Source organism: Gobius niger (genome assembly GCF_951799975.1).
Source record: "Gobius niger genome assembly, chromosome: 12".
In the NCBI taxonomy this organism is placed as follows: Eukaryota; Metazoa; Chordata; class Actinopteri; order Gobiiformes; family Gobiidae; genus Gobius; species Gobius niger.
Genome location: NC_136863.1, coordinates 13,124,105 through 13,145,072, shown reverse-complemented (window position 1 = coordinate 13,145,072; position 20,968 = coordinate 13,124,105). Strand labels below are relative to the sequence as shown.

General features: G+C 40.7%; 1 protein-coding gene across 1 annotated transcript in view; it reads left to right on the top strand.

The window, feature by feature from the left end:
• b4galnt4a (beta-1,4-N-acetyl-galactosaminyl transferase 4a) overlaps window positions 1-20,968 on the top strand; it is a 128,682-nt gene that overhangs the window by 35,456 nt on the left and 72,258 nt on the right. The window contains exon 3 of the mRNA XM_079567480.1: window positions 20,843-20,923. Within this exon, the coding sequence (XP_079423606.1) occupies window positions 20,843-20,923 (81 nt within the window). The remainder of the gene's footprint in view (window positions 1-20,842; window positions 20,924-20,968) is intronic.

Here is a 20,968-nt window from a genome sequence, read left to right as displayed (position 1 = left end):
CCCTCTCTCCAACCACATCCTTCTCCTTCCATAATTCTCACATTCAGTTACCAGCTTTTCTTTGTGACACTGTTTTGACCTTTGAGTGCATCTTGACGTGCAGCGCGTATGTTTCAGTCTCCTGTAGTTGATGCCCAATCTTTACCGCCTTTGTTTGAAATTCAAATAACACAATAATTGACATCTTGACTTCCATTGACTGGGAACTGATTCTGCCAGAACACATTGTAAATGTCAGTGGCAAAGGTCAGGGCTGTAGTGTGTCTGCAGGTCTTCCAGACAGTGAAAAGCTCAGCAGCCGATACGAGGTTTCATAGTGTCAGACAGTCTCTGTGACATGTGTTCAGTCTCCTCTAATGGTTTGTTGTGAAGGCCTTTCTTTCAGATTTGCATTTAACAAACATAATTAAAACTCATGTAAGTACCTGTTTTGAAAATAAACGGAATGATTTTCTTTCCAATGTTGCTGAATATTGTTGGAAGTAAAAGTTTCATAATACTGCAACTGATCTGTTCAGTAGACTATGTGATGATATGTGTACATGTTTTTATCGATGGAAAAACATGTTAGTTAAGCTGTTTTAAGTATGAAAGAAACTGGGAAATGTATTTATGATATTTCCTCTGGTGTTAAATCAGACGGTTGGACAATCAGGTGATGTCAAATAGGAAACATCAAAAGAAGCTTCAATCAATGACCATTAAACAGATGCAGAAAAAAGACTCGTGGCTAAATGAAAAGGGACAAAAGGAAGGACACGATGATGGAGGTGCTAGAGAAAATTGGTCCTAAATTGTGTAGATGAAGAGCGGCGGTGGTGGTGTGTGTGGAGGAAGTAATTACTCTGCTCTCCTCCTCACGGGGATGATGAGCCGCAAATGTTTGCCTCTCACTTTGCCCTGAATCACTGCACTTTAAATGCTTGACAGTGAGTGTCAGCACCCGTGATTACTGGATCCTTTATGGCTCATTCATCTTTGTTTGACAGAGCTCAATGTGTCTGTCTCCGGCTGCCATGTTGAGACTAATTCTGCGGTTATAAAGTGTCTTTAAATTGTGACTGTTGTTGTAGGGTTTGGTTACCTAATGGGATAATAGCCATTGGTTTTGGATGAGATACTTCACTACGAGGAGTGTTTTTATATGATTCAAAGGCATTTGTGCTGTTAAAAGTAGGGTTGCACAATATGGATAATTTGTCTTAAATTTTGCAATCTTTTTCTAAACCATTTTATCACAACCATTAAAGGAACAGGCCTCCGTTTTTCCATGCTGTGATATGTTCTTACCAGAGCTTAGAGGAGTTGATGCGTACCTGTCTGGTCTTTGTGCGTGCCTGTGGAAGGGCGTGGTCGCTTGTAACTTCACCCCGTTTGGAGCTATAGGAATATACTGGGAGAGGCCAAATGCGAACAACTTCTTTGGTCTTTTTGCGTGACTGAGGGCACACAGTTCTTGTATATTGTGATATATTCTTACCTGAGATTAGACAAGTTGATACGTACCACTCTGGTCTTTGTGTGTGCCTGTGGAAGGGCGTGGTAGCTTCCAACTTCACCCCCGTTTGGAACTATGGGAATACATTGGGAGAGGTCAAATGTTAACAACATCTTTGGTCTTTTTGCGTGACTGGGGGCACTCACAAAGACCAAACGGGTACGCATCAACTCAATCACGCTCAGGTAAGAACATATTTCAGCATGGAAAAATGGTGACCTGTTCCTTTAAATTCAAACAAAAAAGTCATATTTTTTGCCTAAACATGATGGTGGCCAAACATGATGTTAAGTTGCTTCTCAGGCATAGCAACATCAAATCTGGCATGTTCCGCAGTGTGTCTTTAAAGCCCTATACCTGATTTTTTTCATTTCAAATAATGAAAGAGGAAGCCAACTTATTAAAATGTTGGTTGAGGTACAAAATCATCCCCAATCTTCCTCACATATTTGTAGCATCCCAGTTCTTCACAGGGACACGTTTAATGGTACATCTCACAATTTTCAGGGTCACTTTTCACGGCCACTTGAACAAAAATGCTTAGAAACTATCCTGCAAGCTCATGAAATTGATTCAAATGCTTTATAATTAGATCTACAGTGTTTTCCCCACAAATGTCTGAGTTTACATTATACTTAAGGAAGATAAAACAAATTTCATTACATAACTCGAAAAAATCAGGTAGCTCCTTTAATATTTATTTCCTATGCTTCTTATAGGTTCAATATTTGTCCTCTATTTGCCAATATTCCAAATGATGTCGATGATAAAGCTCTCGTCTGTGACACATCTGATACACCCTGACACTTCTGCATTGCTCCCGTGCCCCTGGTATAGTCATTAATAACTGCGTGGAACGTAATAGACCAGTTAAACAGGGTAATGCCTTACAAATGAGGTCAGTGGGATCAGGGAGGAGGACCGCGGCGGCAGATATATCAGATGTGGCCTGAGAGATAGGGCTGGGCCATTGTTTTTCACTTTGCCCGAGATTTTAATCATCATGGCAATTTTACTGCGGTCCATAAACTACAGCAGCTAGGCCTCATTGTTAACCTCCAATTGCTCGTAGGGCAGTAAATATGGCTGCCCCACTCGGTGCCGGCCTTGCTGATAGTTTATGGAGGGATGAGCCTGGACAGCACCTGCATGAGAGTGATGAGGAGCAGAGAGCGTGGACTGGTCTGTAAATATGACTCGAGCTTTCCTCAAACTGGTTTACAGGCGCATCTAGATAAAATAAAGACTTGTAAATCTTTATGAGTCAAAGGCTTTGAGTAAATGTGACTGTAGTGAAAAGGCTTGTTTAAACATTTGTCATTCTGGGAACAGATAAACACATTTTTTCTCTCTCTGTGATAGGCTGATGAAACAATAATTTTTATCAGATTTATATTGAGGTCATTTCAAATAGTAAATACATGTGAAAAGACTGTTCAGTGAGTCAGAGATTCATACTGATGATGGTGAATCACTGGCTCTATCCCTGACGCCTGGTTGACAGAGTCCATTTCGACTGATGGCTGATTGGATGTCCACTGAACCATGCAGGAGTTGATCTCCCATGATGCAGTGGGATCTATCCTCCAAATGTGTGTTGTGAAGATTTCTATGCTGTGGTTTTAAGATGTTGTGGAAGAGTCAAATTTGTTTGGATCTAGGATCGAGGAATGTGCTGCCAACCTGTGCTGTAAAAATGCTCTTGTGGTGCTTTCAAAGGTGCTTAAATGAAAAATTGAGGGATGAAAGGGTTTTTCTGTCACTAGCGCAGTAAGCCAAGCAATATCCTGGAAACAATCGGCTGGCAGATCGAGGTTTGGGGACAGTAAAGGGGTGCCTTAGATTGGTAAAAAAAGAAAAGAAGCTATTTTCTTGTATTGTTGGCTGTATGTAGACTTTTATTGCAGTTCAAGAACTTGGTATTTTAAAGTGCATTGTGAAATAGTACCTCAGCCGCTTCTTTCTCAAAATGTTATCACAAAGTAAGCAACCTGTTAGTAAATTAATTTGGACCAGTAGATGCTTTATGATATCTGACAGCTCTTTAACACATTTTATTTCCTGAGACACATGTCAACACTCACAATTCTTCACCTTCATTGTGATGATAATCCCCTCCCTTTACTTAACGTCAAATGTTTAGCTTAAGCTAAAAGCCTCAACAATGGCCTGTAAACCAACAAACAGTTAAATCTCCGTGTCATTTTTCAGGCTGCGAGGTGTTGACAGCTCCCATTATATGAGGCTATTTGAGGATTCGGCCCAGAATTGTTTTTCCTGTGGGCGCCTCGCTGCTCTCACTCATTCCCTCTATCACCTCTCAGGCATTTGTCAGCCCCACGTTGGTTCACAGGGGCTGCCCATCCAACTTGTACTATAAACATCCGGGCTGGCATCCAACAGTGGGGTCGGTGTTCTTGTTACACCCTGGTAAATGCAAACAATTGTCTGTACAGGGGCAGTAAATTGTAGGAAAACACACACAAGAAATGACTCAAAAAGTCAAACAGTAGTATACTGTACATTCACCAGATGCCACCTGTGGGTTTCCTGCATCACCCTCTATTCTTTAGGCTGACAATGTCCACTTGTTTGTAGCAGCTGGTTGTGTTGAACAGTGATCAGTGGTGTGCAGCCACCAACTGGCTGTCAGCTGACACCAGTTAGCTCCCACTGGGGCCACAACAGGTGAAGGTCACCAAGTTATCAAACATGGCATAGGCAGCATGGGGCCTCCTTCTATTACTGTGAACAATGCTCTGGCTGTGCACAAGGTTAGCTACTGATGCTGAAGTCAGTGAGTCAGACCACCAAGTCAGAGACACGCAGGAACAAGGCTAATTCAGTGCATACTCATTTCTGAGATGCAAACTATATCTAAAGATACAATTTGAAGTAAAAAATAATGAGTGAAATTAATTAGTTAATGAGTGAATAAATTAAATAAGTTAATAAATGTAACACCACAGAGTCTGTAATAACATGAACCAAAACCATTTCCATGTGACTTTCAAACAAAAATATAAAATCAAGACAAGAGTGAAATAGCGAGTGCAGGCTGGAAAATTACAGCTATTTGTGGACATGTTGCACCCATAGCCTGTAAAATCTAAGTTTCAATGTACTGTCCGTAGGAGCCAGGAAAATCCGGAGCCAGCCACCACTTCCTTACGGTTTCAGGAAGAAATAGACCACAATAAGTCCATTCATAATTCTACAGGTTGCACCAAATTTACAATTTGAAATTGCATGTACTATGACAGTGTTAAGGCCCCAAATCTGATCCCTAAATGAGAGAATGCTGCGTAGCCTTTGCAAATGACCCACAAAGTACCAGCGGTTTAAACCAGCATTTATGAAAGATCATTCTTGAATCTGTGACTTTCCCTTGAAGGCCATTAAATGTAACAAGTTATATTTTAATGTGCAATGAACTTGGTAAAGTATTTGAAATGCATTAAACCATTTATGACAAGCTTCTCCAGAGCTAGTTCTAAATATGTTAAATGCATGGGTTATAAAGCTTTTCTTTTGTTACTGAGAGAACAATTTTATATAGCATTCAATGTTATCGTTCAAAAATATAAGAGTACACTGATGCACTCTGATGATATGATCATATTTGTGTTGAAGAAAAGTCTTTTTGTCAGTTGCTCTATTTGCTGGATGAAGCAGTTAAAACATTCATTTGCATATGAGACACTTCTCCTGTTTACCAGAGTTACTGTTGTATCTCTGAAGAATTGAAGTGGAATTTATGTTTTCCCCTCAGTCTCGGCTTTTCCCGGGGGGGAGAATTTCTATAGGTGCCAGCTTTCAACAAACTGCACAGCTTTCATGTTGTTGAGAGCAGCTTCAGAAACATCAACCAATATTGCAGTGATGTGCTGGGTGCACCTTGGTGACTGAAGTGAATGAAACGCTTGAAGTCACACAAAATGGAGTTCTGATAAAACTAAATACAAATCATTGGTTGGCCTTTGAGTAGGAGAAGTTTATGTAGCTATATTTTGATATATCGGAACAACTCCTGTAAGGTATTTTTATACGCTCTCACGCAAGTGACACGTGACTTCGGACTGCGATCCCCGGACGCTTCTGTCTTTTTTCTCTTGCTATTTTCCCAATAAGGATTTGCAAAGTCTTACACAAATCAACGAATAGTTCAAGGAATCATCACAGATAGAGACACGCTGACGTAGAGAGTTCATTGAGGTAGGACTTTTTATCCCAGCGCTAACAGTGAGTATCGAAAAGCAACATCACAGAAATTAAACACCTAAAAAAGGATTTATTCTAAACCTCTAAACCTCTCCTATTTTAATTTTTATTTAGTGTTACCTTCAAGACAAAAACACCTACCGTAATGAGCACGGAAGTTTCCTCCAGTGGATTCTTTGCTCCTGACGCAATGTTTTTACACCGCAAATAACTCATAGAGAAATGACGGGACAGGAAGATCAGAGCCTCCTGAGGATCCACTCGGAAGTGACGTGACGATATTGGTAAATCTAGCCTCCTGCGATGCACTGTCCCAGGGCCTTGTTTTTCATTGATCAACATAACAAGTAGCCAACGCGGCTAGAGTGAAGGTGAATCAAACCTTTACTTGATGGTATTAAATGGGACAAGCATTTTTTTGCTGATCATTCTCATATTGTAAAGTGTGACATCTACTTCCAGGCCCAAACTGTTGAGAGCTCCATAAATAAACACAGCAAAAAAGTGAACTTCATCTTAATTTCATGCAGAAATAGCCACAGATAAACAGTATAGCTCACCATTTCTTTTATATTTATATATTTTATATATATATATAAATTACCCTTCATTGTGTATGGAAAAAAAACCATTTTATAATTAATGCCAGAAAAGCATTACTAATGAAAATCCAGAGTAAATGTAATATTTCTTTGCCGTCAGATGTGTAAAAAGAGCCTTGTAGTCAGCTCCACGGCAGGTTAAAATCAGCTAAATCCCATTATTGTGAATAGGGCTAAAGTTACACTGGACCCGTATGTGGAGCAATGACATCATCACTTAACGTATATTGTGAGAGCTTGAGATGTGAATATGCTTCAGTATTTCATCATGTTAGTAAAAATATAAACAAAGAAGACCCAAGGCCATTATAATTGTCTGAACCTGACAGCAACAGACGAAGAACTCTTGATGATACTGTCAGGCCATCAACTACTATGTGTTTGCCTGGACTTGCTCTGCTATTAAACAAGACAGTGCCTTTGTCTGTGTCTGTCTCGAAGACGTTTGCAGGTGTATTGATGCACCAGTCGATGCATCTGCCGGCCGGGAGGCACCAGTGAATCTGGACTGGACATTTCAAATTGTGTGGGGATGGCTGCAGGCAGGAGAAAACCTATTTTTATAAGCTTTTTCAATTTGTGCCTGATCGAAAAGAAGCAACATTATGTTAATTGCAGCTGGAGAATCAATGTTGAAGTTTGAGTGAATGGCTGCCTCTCCCGGGTGTGTACTTGTTCTAATGTCAAAACTATATAGAGGAGAGACGATTCCTGCAGTTTCAAGTGCATGTTTCAAAATATGGATTTGCTGTATATCCACAACAGAGGCAAAAATAAGCTAATGAATATAGCTTATTACTTTCATGAATATAGAAAGTTAGAACATGATTTTTTTTATTTTATTATTCCATTTGTATCTCATATAAAACCAAAAGAACCAGCACACATTGTATTGTTTGAAGTATAATAGAAGATGCCTATGGTGTTTGAGTGGGATTGTTGAGAGCCCTCGCCTCATTACAGATTCATTGCTCATTGTGTCGGCACAATGTGCCATCTCTGATCAGACAAGACGCCCACACAAACATGGAATTACTGTATGACCCATGCACCTGCTTCAGATGGACAGAGGCTACAGAACAATGTGGGAGTGTGTGAAATGAGCTAAAAATGACCATGATTTCCATACATTCGAGTGCACTGACAGTTGAATGGATGAATGAATGCTTTACAGTCATTGGTAAATAAAGATGAGCGACCTTGTCAAAATAGAGTTAAGCTTTATCTCGATGCTTCAATTTAAAATGTTTGTGACCTTTGCATTTACCTTTAATTCATTAAAAGTTGCGGAACAATCCAGGTTATGTTGTTGTGTCAATAAAGCAACTAAACTGACCTGATGCACAAAGAAGCAAGGCTCAGTTTGACATCGACAGTGCTATATAGTGAGTAACTTATCAAGCAAACCATTTGGAAGAGGATCTAGAAAATGACGCTTGGTTTTTTTATTCCGTTTATTGGGTAAGATATTTCCCAGTGTGCTTTGATCCCATACACGTTTTTAGGTTGTATGCTTTTCTAGCCAGAACCAGCCACTTAAAATGATCTTGACAGTGAGCTAGACAAAATACGGGAACAGACTTATTATTTTTGTTCACATTTGTTACGGTATAGATGGTATTGTCGAGTGTGTAGGTGCAAAATAAGGAGCAGCATTTGAAGTGAGTAAAAAAAAAAGAAAACCCGATGTCAGGAATGAATGTGCCGCTTAAGCGCACAAGCACTTCAAACCCAGTTATTCCCTGTGCAGTGAGTTTAAGGCGAGGTGAAAAAAACAAGTCAAGCACTCCTGACAGTGACATCGGATAAGCAGCTATATGCCGTTCCCATTGTCATGACATCTATAAATATAGCTATGAATATTCTGACATCCTGACACAAGCGCCGACTTGTTTTGTAAGCCTTAGTATCCGGAGGTCTTCAACTTCAACTGCCAAAAGTGAAAAGGGTAAAACTATCTCAGAGTGTGTTGGCCAAGAATTCTGCATAAAACAACTGCACATTTATTGGCAAGTTTATTCTCTGCGTTTATGTAGGTTACGGTAAGATTTAGGTGCACTTTATTGTTCCCATAGGAACATTTGACCCATCCTTCAGTGCTGCTGGGACAACTCGTCAGGTATAAAGGCCGAAAGATTGTTAGAGCTGGGTCGCTGGAATATTGGCCAATTGAGCATGTTTTGGGGTGGGGAACCAGAGGAGTACACGGAGCAAACCCAACCATCGAGAAACTACAATAGGGCTGCTTGATATGAGCGAATAGAATTATATTGTGGCTTCTTGTAATATGGATATTGCTGGATCTAGTATGGAAATACATTGTACAAGCCCGCACACAGTCCATGAATCAAATCAGGACCTTCTTGCTGGGAAACGAGTGTGGTAGCCAAGCAGTCTTTAGTTTCAAAGGAATATATTCTTTAATAGATACTATCGAAACTGTCAGCCTGATTCAGTTGTAGAAGCTCTCAGTTTACACTAAAGAGGTGCTACGTGTTGTTCTGAGGCTGCTTTGCGCTGACAGTGGCGCTAAACAGGCTGCAACAGGGGCAGTTTAATAATGTCTCATTGCTATGTCTCGTTTTCCTGGTGACAGATGGGAATGAGGGATGTACGGAGGAAAGCAACAAGTGGAGGGGCCAATCTATAACAGCATTCAATCATGGAGGGGCACCTTGACATGGCTATTTATGAGCGTTCCACGTTTTGAAGCACAATATGCCTGTCATGTCTTTCAAAATGCTGCTGCACATTTTCATTCGGTGGAAGTTCGTGAGATTATCTTCTGGGAAATGTCTGTTGGTACAAAATAAAGCATTTTGTAAGGAAACAAAACTCATGTCATAAGCCGTCAATACAAAGGCTCTGAGTGTTGACACATGTGACAAGGCCAAAAACGTCTTTCTCAAGTCTCTCATTGGCCAAGGTCTCATATCAAGTAAAGTATAAAATATATCAAATAGAAAGTGGTTGTACTGTTATTAGATTAAGAGTGTCTATAATCTCCCCCCTGTTTTACTTTGAGAAATTAAATTTATCTAATACTGTCTCTGTTTGCAAGTTGTTTTGATGTTGTTTTGTAAAGAGTGTCTGGCAAACATAAAGGGCACTTAAACGTCTGAAATGCTAACTAATTCTTCATAGACTGAATGGGAAACTTTTGAGTGAAGTCTATTGGTCTCCAAGGACTTATGCTTGCATCTCGGTAAAGAGACAGCAGCTCTTTTAGTAAAAGGGCAGAGAGGGGGGAAAAAATGGCAAATTACCAAATCAATAAGGAAGCTGAAAAGGCTGAAGTGTGCTGGTCAGCAAAAACGTCACATGCAAAGATTGGCTGACCAACGAGGCAGGTACTTTCCGTAAAATGTGCCCTGCCTGAGCACACATTAAATGGTCAAGGTGAAAGGATTTACTGTAAGTTACTACTTTCAGGTATTCTTACTACAGGGCTCTTCTGTTAGGAATGGTCAATGTTTTTTTTTTTTTTTTTTATAAATGACATACTATCTATTACTTTCTTTAATCCATTCTAAGTGTAAATTTAATGAGCCTCCTGCCTTAATGTCGCCACAGTAACTTGTCTGCCTCTATGGATTTGATTCTACACTGGAGACCAGCCGAAGGAACACACCGCCTTCATTTTTTTGTGGCTGGATTCAAACAACTTTTAATAAAACAAGAACAGGAAGCATTGTTCTAATCATAGCTGTCAAGTGTCCCGTTTTGGCTGGTAAACTACTGCATTTTGCCCCTCTTTCCCGCCGTCTTCCCGTATTAGCACGTATTATTACAATATACAGTATGTAAAAAAAAACACTCCTGCCCCTCCAAACTGAACTCTGTCACTAGCCTCACTAGAAATGCAGCCTGCAGAAGCCTGAGTGGCAGTTGTCACGAGGTTGCGTAGCTGTCAAGTCTCCCATTTTGGCCGGGAAACTACCGTATTTTTGCCCGTCTTGGAGCTTGGTCCTGTATTTTAAATCCTAAACTTGACAGGTATGGTTCTAATGCTGATGAATGATGCTGTTTTACTCCAATAAAACTATTTCACATCTGCACAGTACTCCTTGGTGAATCACTCATTATTTTTAGGTCACTGCAGGTTAGTTTTGACTGACAGGCGGTCTCTGTTTGCCAGCTGCCCCATGTCAATATCATCTCCACAAAACAAGATGAGAAAGGGAACATTGTGTTTTTGAGTATTTGGTGGAAGCCAGGTTCTACTCAAAAATAAACCAGACTGTCTGACACTCGGTGGCTCTCTTGTCTTGAGGGATGCACAATGATTCACAATCTAATTGAAATTACTATTTAATGGGGCTGTACACCATCCATCCATCCATCCATCCATCCATCCATCCATCCATCCATCCAACCATCCATCCATCCATCCATCCATCCATCCATCCAACCATCCATCCATCCATCCATCCACCCATGGGAGACCCTACCAGGGGCACCAGGCCCTCGACAGCAGAGCTCCAGGATCATTCGGGTGCTCAAACCCCTCCACCACGTTAAGGTGGTGGTTCCGGGAATAATATTGAAATCCAGACACTGCAGTCTAAGTTTGCCTCCTTAAAAGTTGTCCTTATCCTTGTCAAGATCGAGATGTTGTTAAAAGTAGGACATTAGTTTTCCCCTTCACAAATAGTTTAGATTTAAGTTGCTCCCTCTGTAATGTTAATGCTTCTGGACATTTATGAACATAGTGAACTGAAACAAAATATAAAATCTGAAATGAAATCTAATCAAAAAATTAGAGTTGCTTAAATGTCACAATTACATTGAGATTGTGCCGCCCTTCTCTTCGCATCAAAAAGTCACCTTATGCTATTTTCCCCACATTAATTTTTCTGGGGCTCGACGGAGGCACCTCACTGCCAGTTGTAATTACGGAGCAAAGATTAGCAACCATCAAAGGAGCTTTCCAGGCTAATGCCAAATCCTGCTCTTAATTAGACAGATATTTTAGTATAATTGTGATCCATGGCATATAATTACATCACAGCAGCAAATCACACTCATTTTAATGAACTTGTTTAACATTCTGGATTGCATTGTATGTGCACTACCAGTTTACAGCTAATGGGTGGAGTTATAAATACTTTTGAGGCACAAAGCGTTCTACTCTAATTGTAAGTGCTACATCGTTTGAGGGAAGAAGAATGTAAATGTAAAGGTTTCAGCAGCAGTAAAATGAAAACTTTAGAAAAAAAAAGTTCTATATTCAGTGGACTGCTGCAATGGATATTAATATGTTTTCTTTGATATACTGTATACTTTAGCATTTTCATTTTAAACACACCCACTCATGTTCTGAACTGAGTCTAAACAAACACAACTTCTCGTCATTGAATGGAGCTTCCTCCCGTTAAACAAGAAAGCCACTGGACTAATTACAATGTGAGGTCTCTGGTTTACTTTCAGTTTCTGTTTTGTGGTGTCTTTTTTTTCTGTTTGAAGAGCTTGCTTGTTTTTACTTTTCACTTTACAAAAGATTGCTGGAGAAAATCCCTCCAATGCCTCATTTCTTACTCATTTTTGATTGGTCATGCTCCCTTTTTGATGTGTGTTGGCACTGACACTCATCTGGTTTCAGATGCTATGTTGTTGCCATACTGTGACATCATCTGCATAACTCATTTTCTTGAAACGGGTACCCCTCCCGGCTTCTTGCCACCCATGAACAATTGGTTTTGGTCACGGTAAGGTTTACAATGTAATTTACAAAATTGACAAGGCAAACTGATCATAATAAATAATCGTAACCCCCCAAAATAGAAACATCATTATTCCCCACACTGTATTAGCCTGAATTGCCAGAATATTGTCTTGAAGGAAACTTTCAGACAGGATTGTTTGCTAACTGATTTGAGCGACACTAAACTGATGTGGAAAATGTAAGATTGTTTATAGATGAATATGGATGTTTAGTTTAAATACATAATGACAGTATTGCTAATCCCAAAGACGAAAATGGCCAATTGCTTCAATCCTCCATCTGTCTCTCGTCTCACTCTTGCTTCTCGTGTCTTATTGTCTAGTTGCCATAGTAATTTGTGTGGCATTAATCTTCCAGCCACCGACTCTATCATTCCTATTATTGACGGCAGACGTCCCTTATTTATGCCCTATTTTTCTGCCTCTTTTCTGCGCTCAGCTCCTCGGCTGTTGTTCCATTGACGACATCTAATTTCTTGCGTGAAAATTGCAAACACAGACAAAAATAGTTGCACTCCCTTTCTTTGCTGGGATTTGCTTGGCAATGGTTTAAGTGAATGACTCGGACAGATTTCTATTCACTGCAGCCAGCCACTTTGTTAAAAGTAATAGGGATTTGGATCTGAAGGTATTGGAGTTCCCAAAGCTGCATTCATACTGAAATAGACTCCAGCAGCTGATAGTGAGATCAGCCTCAGATTTATTCAACCTCTCAGCGCTGGTGGATTGCTTATCCTGGATCATCGAGGTGGCTCCCAGGACAATCCTATTCATCAGCCAAAAACCAGGAGCTGCTCTGTGAGCATATGGCTGTCTGGAAGCACCAATTGACTTTCCTTCCATTTCTCTGTCAGCGGCAATGTTGAACATCTGAAACTCAGCTATGGTGCCAAAACAATCAAAACAGTTCAAGCAAATTAGGGCACGTTGTAGCATGTAGTTTTCTTACAATTTATTTGGTTAAGCAAATTAGAAATACACACGCTTATTCAATGCAACTGACAGCTGTTTGGCACTGATACAAACTACCTCAGTTTACTCAAGGATAAAACTGCCTTGTATATTATTTCAATGTTTTTTTCTATTTCCTATAGGTATCAATAAATCATGGTAGGTGCAGGAGATCACTGAGTAACTAGAGTCAAATATCTCATGATGGGCGCCATAACTGGGCAGATACAAGTTACAATGGATGACCCTATCTGTATTCTGTCAAAATGATGGATGGCTCCCAGACTCTTTCCAGCTCCTGAGCTCAATTGAAATGACCTCTCCGCTAACGCGACTGACTGAAGTTATGTTTTCCGCAGTAAACAGCTGTGCCACTATTAGCACTGCTGTGATTGCTTGACAAACGTGTTGTGAAATACTTCTATCCTTTGTCCCACCATCAGTATTTGTGAGTTTGTTGTCCATGTGCTTTTCATCAACGTCAACGTACGAAAGGAAGTCGATTATGTTTTAGTTTATTCTTTTATGTTCTGAGATCACCCAGTTATCTGAAACCAATGTAAAGCATTGCTAAATTGGACAATACACTGCTAGTTTTTGTGAGATTAACAGTTTGTCTTCACCGCACAGGGTTGCAGATATTGGCTCCAGCAACCTTGGTCTGTGAGGAGCCTGAGTCCTTCTTTATTGAGTACCTTGAATCTTCTAGTGCTTTACAGTGAGTTTCTAAGGCATTAAAAGATCTTCAATAACATAGTTTATCGCAATATTTTCATGACTCAAAATATCAAACTTCAAATGAGGTATTTTTACAGGCCTACTCAACATAATTATGCAAGGGTAAGGTAGATGGAGTGTCTTGCCCAAGGACGGCACACTCTAAGCACAAAGCCACCGTCACCCAAGCACAATAGCGCAATTTTCTGCTGAAGAAAAGCGGCTCTTACCATTTTCTTGTCTCCAGCATGTCTGCAGCGAACGACTTTATCGGTGAAGGTATCTTGAGAACTAAGAACAGAAAATCCATCTTTTCAGCTTCAGTCCCTGCGCTGGCGACAGTCTAATACTTTCACAGGGCTTTGTGGCTCCTCTTGGAATGCGAGCTAGCCCACATTCGTTTGGGCCGTCAGGGAAGGGATTCTGGCAGCAAGTCGCTGCGCACAATTGCTATTTCCAAGGACTTTCTGGAAACTAAACTAGATTTCAAAGATCTCTCAGCGTGGGCTTATTCTATAGGAGTCATCTTCGTATTATTGTCCGGCCATACTATCTTGTTTGGATTAAAGGATTATCTGTTTTGAAGGGAGGATCAAGGGGGGATAGTGGCTCAAGCGGGACAGACGGACGGTTCAATTCCAGCTCTGATTTGTGCATATCTAGTGTTCTTGGGCAAAACAATTGTCCGTAGCTTATGTAGTATAAATGTGGCATGTGAGTGAGTAATTGGTGACGGTCGGAGCAGCCATTGTTATTGATCGGCTGAGACATTAGTAAGACCCAGGGCAGCTGTGGCCACATTCTAAGAAGCTTACCACGACCAAGTGTGTTGAGTGAATGAATAATAACCTACAGTAGCGCTTTGAGAATCTTGTTAAGTGCAGTTAATTGAAGCCATTTTGAAAGCCACACTGTGCAACATTTCATTCTATTAACAAAGTATATTTTCATTATGGGTGTTTTTATCCTTGAAAAATATCTTTATGTTTGGTGTCCATGGCCTGGTTTATCAGCGTTTTGTGCCGGGTTGCGCTTGTAACATACAATGGATTTTCAACTTTTCAACATTTGGCCACGCTATGGACCACAAGCTTAAATATATCGAGTTGAAATTTTACGTGAAAGACACACACACTAAGTGACACACAATCGTGAAGTGAAATGAAATTCGTACATGATTTTGAATTATATTTATGAATAAAACTGAATTCTGAAAAGTGGGATGGGCATAAGTATTTACCCCCTTTCCTTTTAGTGCAAACAATCGCCTTGAAAAGTTGCCTGATGATTTCTGAATGATCACATGTTGACTAAATAGAGTCTACCTGTGTGTAATCTAATGTCAGGTCAAATACAGCTGCTCTTTGATGGTCTCAGAGATCTGTTAATAGAGACTATTGGGGAGCAGACAGTATCATGAGGTCCAAAACACACCAGACAGGTCCAGGATAAAGTTATTGAGAAGTATAAAGCTGGGTTAGGTTATAGCAAGATTTCCAAAGCTTTGAACATGTCTCGAAGTACTGTTAAATACACCATCCAGGAATGGAACTAGTATGGCATCAACCTACCAAGACCCGGCCACCCTCCTAAACTTACTGACTGAACAAGGACAGCCCTGACCAGAGCTGTTACCAAGAAGCCTTTGATGACCCTGGATGAACTGCAGAGAGCTACAGCTCAGGTGGGGGAAACTGTACACAGAACAATTAGTCTGTACATTCCTCAAATCTGGCCTTTTGTGTAAGAGTGGCTAGAATACGCCATTTTGGTCTCATCTTCCACATGTTTGCTGTATCCCCCATGTGTACAGTAGACAGGACTGCTTATGATTTTCTTATAAAAATGGCTTCTTCTAGCCACTCTTCCATTAATACTAATAGTTCAGTGTACAGTTTCCCCCACCTGAGCTATAGCTCTCTGCAGTTCATCCAGGGTCATCATAGGCTTCTTGGTCAGTGCTGTCCTTGTTCGGCCAATAAGTTGAGGAGGACGGCCGGGTCTTGGTAGGTTTGCAGTGATTCCATACTCGTTCCATTTCTGGATGGTGTAAATGTAATATTCTGTAAAATAACATGCACTGACAGCTGTGATTTAGTTATGATTTAAAAGTTAACACAAAGTAAATGCTGTATTAGCAAGGAACCCAAAACGAAAGTGCTTACTATAAATCTCAGCGGTCTTTAAGGAAAAATTAAATCATGCCGTAATTCTGTGCTGGTTATTGGCTTTTACTTCACAGGTCGCTGGCTATATGATTAGAGTACTTGGGGGAGATGCTGTATGTGCGTGGGGTGGCGTTCGGAAGGGGTGAGGCCATTTTTCAAACAAGCTGCAGATCTCAGCTCCATCCCCGGTCTCTACTGCACTCACGTACTGTTTGCACCCTCCCTGCAGACTATTGCTTGTTTGCGCTTAATAAGGGAGATTAATTAAGCTCATTGGTATTCTAGGACATTGGTTCCAGCTGTTTCCCTGGGCCGAGGTCATCGATTCCAATGGCAAGAACATGGGGAGCCTGGAAGCACCTCACACGGGCGTCAGTCTGCCTGTGAGCTTTTGTACTGATGGATGAATAGGACTTGAGCTCGTGCCTGTCTGCCAAAGGCTCCATGATCAGACAGTCAGTCCTTTAGAGATTTACAACTCTGCCACGCATGTTTATACATGAAATAGCTTGGTTTAGCGCTAATTAATTGTGCCTCTCTCTTCCGCTTGTTGTGTCTCTGATGCATTGCTCCGGTAGTGGCCAAATCTGTACACAGTTATTTATCATTCCCTTTCAGTGTGAGTCAACAAGGTATGAAAATAGTATGAATGACATACAGTATGTTGAACTATAACCCTATTGATTAAACCATTTTTGCCACTCAAGCAAAGCAAAGGTAAATCACTTGACCTAGCGCTATCGTCATTACAGTATTACGTATCACAATACTGTACTGCAAGAAGCCACAATACATACCACTGCCTGACCAAAAACAAAAAGGTACCACCTGGATTAAACCAACTGTTATGATCTGGTGTTGCTGCAGTAGGTCAGGTCTAGCTTCGGCAACACCATGTGCACAAAGCATGAGATCAGCTCCTGAACGTCCTGAATGACCAGGATTTCTTCTTTCCTGATGGTAAAGGCATGTTTCAAGAATACAATGCCAGGATTCATCAGGCTCATGTTGTGAAAGAGTGGGTCAGGGAGACACATGGATAGGCCATCACAGAGTCCAGATCTTCACCCCTTTGAGAATCTTTGGGAAGTGCTGAAGAAGGCTTTGTGCAGTGGTCACATTCTCCCATCATCAATACAAGATCTTGATGATGTTCTGACATTGCAGAGGCTTATTGAAACAATGCCACAGCGAACGTGTGCTGTGATCAAAGCAAAAGGCAACTGAATATTATGTGTGTGACCTTTTTTTTTGTGGTGACTTTTTTTTCAGGCAGTATATTACCATTTCACTGAAGTCTTCCCCTTTTTTTTTTTTTTGCTATCACAGCCTTGAACAAGATTTGTTGATTTAAAAAGTTTCAGTGTCAGTCATGATTTTCCACATTCACTTCCAATTGAGCCTTGTTTTGCTCCTGTTTTACTTATTTTTTTAAAGCATGCTTGGACGCAATTCAAAGTCCCTCAAAAACACACCTTCAGTGGCAAGGGATTGATTTCAATGAGCCTGCTTTGATTGGTCCAAGTTGTATCATTGTGAAATAAACAGCAGACATTTCAATACATGTACATCTCTGAGCACTGCGCGTATGTTCAACAGTGGTTTTCTCCACATATATTGATATTTGGTTGTGGCAAGCAGTAAGAGTTTTGGGTGTCCATTTGTCCCGACCCATGGACAACTAACTTTCTTGCCCCGTTGTCATGTTCTTCATATTACAAACACTTGCAGAAGATAAAAGTATACGTTTTGCTGTAGAATGTTGCATATTAAATGATTGTGATATTTTGCTCAAAGTCATAGTCCATAACCACAGTTCTGCACCTATGGAGGATTTTGATGAAGCGTAACATCAGGTCAAAGAGTTTAACTGTACCCTCAGTGTTGCATCGATAAGCAGACTTTAAGCTGCAATGAGCTGAGGCTGCACTTCAACGAAGCAGTGCCAGAATGAATTATTGCAAACTTCGAAATAGATTTGAAGCTTGTGTTTAAGGTCAGCCAACATATTACATTTAAAATCCAAATCACTAATCGCACATTTGAGAGCAACTAACTACTGTATATGCTGCCGTTAAAATGAATACTGATTACCAAAGAAACAAAAAGCACTAGACTTCTGATTTTCTGTCAACATAAAAAGTCTACCTTCTCAGAATGTGTGATTGGAAAAACAACACCTCAAACAAAAGTGTTAATTAAAAGGTGAAATATACAGATCACAGGCACAACGTGGCTCTCTCAAACTGCACTTTCTTTAAAATCTTGGCCAAAACATGGAAATATAGTGTAGATGCTGATCATACGGATAGCACTGCCTTCTATTATCCTCTGCTTCTCTCTCTTCATTTGATGTTATGTGTATATGGCAAATCACAATTCTATGCTTGTTGCCTCATCACTACCTTTCCTGACCTCCTTCACTTTATGCCCCTTGAAAGTCAAAAAAGTAAATCAATTTGCTCTTTGCAACCGGCAGCGCTGTCTCTGTGCGTCTTCCTTTCACCCTCATTGTTTGGAAAACAGTCGCACCTTCATGACAAAAAGCACTCATTTCAGGGGTGCTCCAAATCTCTGTGGAGCTATGCCTGGGTTTTGACACCGTTGCTAAATACAGAACACTTTGCCACTCATTTAACAGCTCCATAACTCCATGTCTCTCTTGGGACCCACGGTGCTTTTTATCTGCACATAACTGACAGAAAAGCATGGCTCAGCGATGCTCTGGCCTGCCTGTCACCTCACAACAGTAGCATTAACACGGATGTTAGCAGGTACAGCGCTTTAGAAGGGCCAGAGTGCAGGCTCTCTCCTGGGGAGCAGAGCTTGTCCAGCAGGTCTTAGCGAGATTATGCTTTTGGTGAGTCAAACGCTGGATTAGGAGGGAATGAAAGCGCTAAGATTACAGGAGCCTGTTGGGGATGAGGTCTCATATACCTTGATGCATTTGTCATCAGGATGTTTGAAAGTCAGATTTTTCATGTTGTGTAAGTCAAGTTATGCTTTTCTCAAATATAAAATACACCAATCCAATCCACTTTATTTCTACAGCGCAACAAAGCGTTTCTAAAGTGCTGCACGTATATTAAAAATACAAGAATATTCAACGGTTAAAACCAACAAAATATGTCAAAATAAAGTTTGCTAAAAGCCTGAGAAAAGAAGTGAGTGACTTAAAACACTCCACAGTGGGGCTGTTCGTACGTGGAGGGAAAGAGTGTTTCACAGCTTAGGGCCGACAACAGAGAACGCTCTGTCCCCTCTGGTTTTACGGTTCGTCTTAGGAACCAGGAGCTGGAGCTGGCCCTCAGACCACAGAGTGTGCGCGGGTTGGTAAATTTGGATGAGGTCCGTGATGTACTGAGGGGCCAGTCCATTCAAAGCTTTACAAACAAACAATAAAATCTTAAAATCAATTCTAAAATGAACAGGGAGCCAGTGCAAAGATGCAAGGATTGGTGTTATATGATCAAACTGCAAACTAAGAAGGGTGTTTTGATTTATCTCAGAATAAAGTGTGTTGCAGAAGTCCTGACGTGACCAAATAAAAGCATCCATGACATGCTCACATTCTGAAAAATATCAAATCGGTTTAATTTTAGCTTAAAGATGAAGATGACAAAAGCTGGATGTGACCACTGCTTTAACCTGCTTGTCAAGTTTAAAATCAGAGTCCATAATGACGCCAAGGTTGGATGGGTGGAATTAGAATTAACACTGGGCCAACCAAGTCTTGTCATTAAGGCACTCGAGCAAGGGCATCAGGGAGCAACTACTGTGATGATGATAGGCAAATAAATGTGGCTGTCATCAGCATAAGATTGATACTCAATGGCAGTTTTTTTTTTTTTTTTTTTTAAGCTGACCAAAAGGGAGGAGCTACAGTGTAAGGGGGGGCGAAGCTGAGGTGGAGTCCCCCAGCCTGACAGTAAAAGGCTGTCACAAGTCAACACATTTTTCAACACTTTTTTTAATATTATTAAAGCAGTGCTCAGTAACTTATTTACCTTAATAAATCCTTTTCGTAGTCCCTCTGGGGGTAATACAAGTGTTGATGGGATGATTGGGGGGGTCTTTCATCTCCCCCTGGTGTCTCTGGCCAGAAAACCATGCTTGCAACTTTCCCTGCTCCGACCTGGAGACCCAATACGTTTGCTAAGTGATGACGTCACAGCTCTACTTCCAGGTTCAATATTTCTGAAACTCAACAGAGAGTTACTGAAAATGCTAACGCCGCAGCAGCTACGCTAAACCCGGAAGTACCGACTTTAGTAAACAATACTTTTTTTGCAGTAGGTGCGGCATTTTTGGCTAATGAGTCAGAGAAATAAATCGGTTCAGTAACTCGCCGTTGAGTTTCAGAAATATTGATGGTTGTTTTAAAGAGTTTTTAATGGGGGGTTTTTCTCGCATATTTGCTGGTCTGCTAGGACCCGGAAGTGGAAGTCATGACGCCACAGTTAACAAATGTATACACACTAAAGTAATCACGAAGAAGAAGCTAACAGGCTAACGGGCAAAGATAACTGTGGGCTAGCGCCACTTTAGCAGTATTTACAGCCAAGTTTGAGTGACATAAATTATCTCCATTGTGTAACTGGATGTAAAATATCCCTCTCCCTCTCTTTGTCTTTTCTGTCAGCGTAGTATTTACTCTCACAGACAATTAATGAGTAAAAAAAAACCACACATGCAGTGGTGCTTATGGCCTCTAGGGGCATGAGTTACTTAGTTCTGCTTTAACGTAGATCCTGGGGATGATGGAATGGCATGTATCTGTGCAGCAGGTTTAGCTTACTTTTCATTATTTGTCATATAATAACATTTTACATGTGCTATTGAAGGTCATGTCATTCTCTCTGATTTTAATGAGTGCACGCTAGTTGTATGTTATTTGTCATCATTACAGCACATGGGCAAGATCAGATGTTTAAGGAATTATGTCTTTCTCTTTGTCCCAGGATGACGAGCCAATCAGGGGCAGTACACACCTTCGGAAGTTCCTCAGCCAGCACCACAAAAAGTTACCATGGAAACAAGAGGTAAATCTCCGTTAAATGTTCCCTTCTCTTCTTTTGTACCTTTCA